The sequence below is a fragment of the Rhagoletis zephyria genome, unplaced genomic scaffold (genome assembly GCF_001687245.7).
Source record: "Rhagoletis zephyria isolate East Lansing unplaced genomic scaffold, Rhagoletis_zephyria_1.1 Rzeph_scaffold_03128, whole genome shotgun sequence".
Classification (NCBI taxonomy): domain Eukaryota; kingdom Metazoa; phylum Arthropoda; class Insecta; order Diptera; family Tephritidae; genus Rhagoletis; species Rhagoletis zephyria.
Window position 1 is genome coordinate 1 of NW_016160212.1, and position 3,507 is coordinate 3,507.

The following is a 3,507-nucleotide window of genomic DNA, read 5'->3' on the forward strand; positions in this document are numbered from 1 at the left end:
GAATTTTAAAAGTAACTCTCAGCGGTTCTACCTTACTATATTTTTATCAGTCTAAGTTCTCTGCCTTTTCTATCTATCTAAAGCTGATGCCAGATAAAACTTTGTAGCTTTGCGTGACATTTATAACTTTGCCAGCAAAGCGCCAGACGCAAAAGGTATGCCACAATGAACGCCAAGAAAACAATGTTGTACCGCTTTTTTACTCATCAAAGTTGCTGTGGATTTTAATTATTTTGATTTAAAATTATCAGCAATGTAATTAAGTTTTATGTTTCTGCATGAAAACCCGAATTTGGACGAAACAAAATAAATATTAAACCGGCTGATTGTCAAAGCGCGCAAAAAGATGGGAGTTGACCATCTTTTCGCTTCGCGCTGCCGCTTCAACGATTTATGTGGCATGCTTTGTGCATTTTCATACAATTCATCTTATCTGTCAAAGCGAATCTGTCACGTAAAGCGAAGCAAAAGTTTTATGTGACATCAGCTTAAGTTCTCNTATTCGTATGTATATGTATACCCTGCATACCAGGATTTCATAGAATTCTGAAAGGTTTCACAATTTTTTAAGAATTTTCTTTAAGAAATGGTACAGAAATTTCTTTACTAGTTCTTGTCAACTGCTTCATATGTTTTTCTTTACAGATTTCTAAAAGAATCGTAACAGATTTCCGACACTCTTAAAGATTTCGGGAGAATTTGTTTGCAGGGTATATATATACGTATATATGTATGTATAAGTGGATAAGTAAATAAAGCAAAACGGACGATAATTTGACACAAGCGTGCTCATAAGAAGAAGCATAGCTTCTATCGCTATCACCTGTAATTGATGCGCCTTGGTTCTCTGTCTGCCATTACTGCGATTACGTTCTTTGGTGGCTTTGGTGGAACGCATTCTTTTCATTCCGTCTCTAGCACGGAAGTAGCATAAAGAAGAAAATGGATGCAATTTTTGAGCGCATGCTTTCGCTAACTAATTTGTTATTTTTCTATGTGGTTTTGCAACCGATTTTTAACATGGCGGCCAGAAAATGACAAAATTTTGATTTCTGTTCAGATTTGCTTTACTAATGAACGAACATGCTATACAAGCCGATCATGCTCGCGCACATGTTCGTCGAGTGTGGGCACTGGAACGTTGTCTGGTATCACTATGAAAATAATTCTACCGGATACTCTGGCATCTCTATAATTCTTCGCCATTCTGAAATTCTGGCATCTTTTAGATGTTTTGTTTTGATTCGTTTTTATGTCCGCTATTCTGGATAGGTGAAAATTAATTTTCCACTTTTTAAGTAGCTTTAAATAAAAACGGATAATAAATTTTTGCTATTCAACTAACCCAAAAAAACAGAGAACCTCAATAAACTTGACATTAAATTTATCCCATTAAAAGAATAGGAGCACAGAAACCATAAGATGCCTCTTACAGCAGAAAATGCAGCTTTGCAAATTCAGGTATGTATATACATATGTTCAAGCATATTTCTCAAAAACACCTTCGGGGTAATTGCACAAAACTATTGTAGGACCGATTGAAAGAATTGCAACGGCTCATTCATCAAATTGATGATGACCGCAGGCGCTCTGAAGCAAACTTGAATAGCACACTCCGCGCACAGCAATCCAATTTCCCACCTCAAAAATTAAAAACGCTGTACAAGACAGGTCTTCAAGATGCTTCTCACGAAGAGGCTACTATACGAGGAGCATTGGAAAAAATACAGGAAATTCGTAATATTCGAAACGAACGGCGTGTTGCGGCTCGAAATGCTGGCAATAAAGAAGCAATACGTCGTGGCGCTCTGATGAAAATGGTTCAAATCTCTGCGCAAACATTGCCGCTTTTTGTGAGTAAACCTGGTGAAAAGGTTCCGCCATTATGTGGCGCTACTCCAGCCGAAAGCAATTATATCGCAAAAGTTGGCGACAACGTCGCGGCTTTAGTAAAAGGCGTAGAAGATGACGAAAATTGGATTCTGGCAGAGGTGGTGCAATTCTTGCATCGTCAAAACAAATACGACGTTATAGATATTGACGAAGAACAAAAGGACCGGCATGTGCTGAGCAAGCGAAAAATCATTCCACTGCCATTGATGCGAGCTAATCCTGAAACGGATGGTCACGCTTTATTTCCAAAGGACACAGTTGGTATGGAATGTATAGAATTATTTTAAACGCTCCATATTTTGACAACTTATTAAAATTTTAGTGATGGCGCTTTATCCACAAACTACTTGTTTTTACAAAGCAATAATTCATCGTTTGCCTCAGACTGCAACAGAGGACTACTTGGTGTTATTTGAGGATTCGTCTTGTACAAACGGTTATGCTGATCCATTACCAGTGGCACAGCGGTATGTTATTGCATACAAACCAACCAAAAAAAGTGGTGGTGCTGGAAGTGGCAGCGTTTCTTCAGCTTAATTGAAAACTCCAAGAATCAGTTCAGTTAAAATTCCTTATTTATATAAAACTACATCTTAAATCTATGCAATTAATTTCACATTTCAACTATAGATGGTCTCCATCATCACTTTCTTCATTTTCAGTATTATCTTGTTCCATGCCTTCGTCTTCTACCTCATCGCCTTGGCCACTGTCAGTTTTGTCATCGTCGTCATTAATATCGTCATGTACATGCAATTCGAAACCAGTCTCTTTTGTCCAAGAACACTTAATTGTGAGCTGAAATTTAGCCATGGGTTTCGCAAGTAATTTCAAAATGCGGGCTTGCTCCGGCGTTAAAACCTTTCCTTCCTCGCACACAGTATAGTCACTATAGAGCGTTACTACACCTTTCTGGAGTTTTGTTGGCATTCCTAGGGATCGTAGATGCGGTTCTATGGAATGTGTGAATTCTTCAAGTGGGCCCGCCGACAAAACTACTGTTTCTGTTGCCTTAAAACCACTGCGCGCATATTCTACAGCCCAATATTTTTCGGCCCAATCAAGAACTTCTTTCTTCGGCTTTTCTGTAAATAAAAGACCTACTTGTCCTGTTAAGCGTTTAGAAAGCTGAAATATCAAGTAAGATAGTTAAAAATTCAATTTGTCAATATCACTTATGTATGTATTTTTACCTTATGGAGATCTACTTCAACTTCTTCTGCTTTGTTGCGTCCTAAACCAATTTGCATGATTCGATTTTTGCCAAAGAAGAAGCGTGAATTGGCTTTCCATTCCTGGCGTAGATCCTTTAAAAGATTATTTCGCATGTTTTGAACTTGAAAAACGAAAACATTTGGATATTTTCCAACACAGTGACGAATATCTTCAATGATTTTTTGCTTCCATGCCAGGCCTTTGCGATCCGTTTTGGTCAACGAAACTGTTTCCAACGAAAATCGTAAACAATATAAAAAATGCTGATAAGTTGATACTAAGGAAGTTCTAATAATATGAACTTACCTTTTTTGTCTCTCTTGGAACGTGGCATTACAAAAGTAGGTTTGTATTTCGTTAAAATATATATATTTTTTCAATATTTAGTGCTTTATGTCT

General features: G+C 37.4%; 2 protein-coding genes across 3 annotated transcripts; one reads left to right on the forward strand and one right to left on the reverse strand.

Moving 5' to 3' along the window:
- The first annotated feature begins 1,224 nt into the window (after positions 1 to 1,224).
- Sgf29 (SAGA-associated factor 29) lies at positions 1,225 to 2,615 on the forward strand. Of its 2 annotated transcripts, XM_017623299.1 has the most exons (4): positions 1,225 to 1,461; positions 1,533 to 2,154; positions 2,216 to 2,449; positions 2,524 to 2,615. In XM_017623299.1, the coding sequence occupies exons 1-3, from the start codon at positions 1,423 to 1,425 to the stop codon at positions 2,428 to 2,430; spliced, it is 876 nt and encodes a 291-aa protein (XP_017478788.1). In that variant the 5' UTR covers positions 1,225 to 1,422; the 3' UTR covers positions 2,431 to 2,449; positions 2,524 to 2,615. The 2 variants fall into 2 exon arrangements, with proteins under 2 accessions (XP_017478788.1, XP_017478787.1); XM_017623298.1 differs by lacking the exon at positions 2,524 to 2,615 and having other exon boundaries at positions 2,216 to 2,522.
- Positions 2,451 to 3,507, reverse strand: RpLP0-like (ribosomal protein LP0-like). Its single transcript, XM_017623300.1, has 3 exons — positions 3,415 to 3,507; positions 3,087 to 3,334; positions 2,451 to 3,021 (listed from the first exon to the last, which is right to left on the reverse strand). Exons 1-3 carry the CDS (start codon positions 3,440 to 3,442, stop codon positions 2,518 to 2,520), a joined length of 780 nt encoding a protein of 259 aa, XP_017478789.1. The 5' UTR covers positions 3,443 to 3,507; the 3' UTR covers positions 2,451 to 2,517.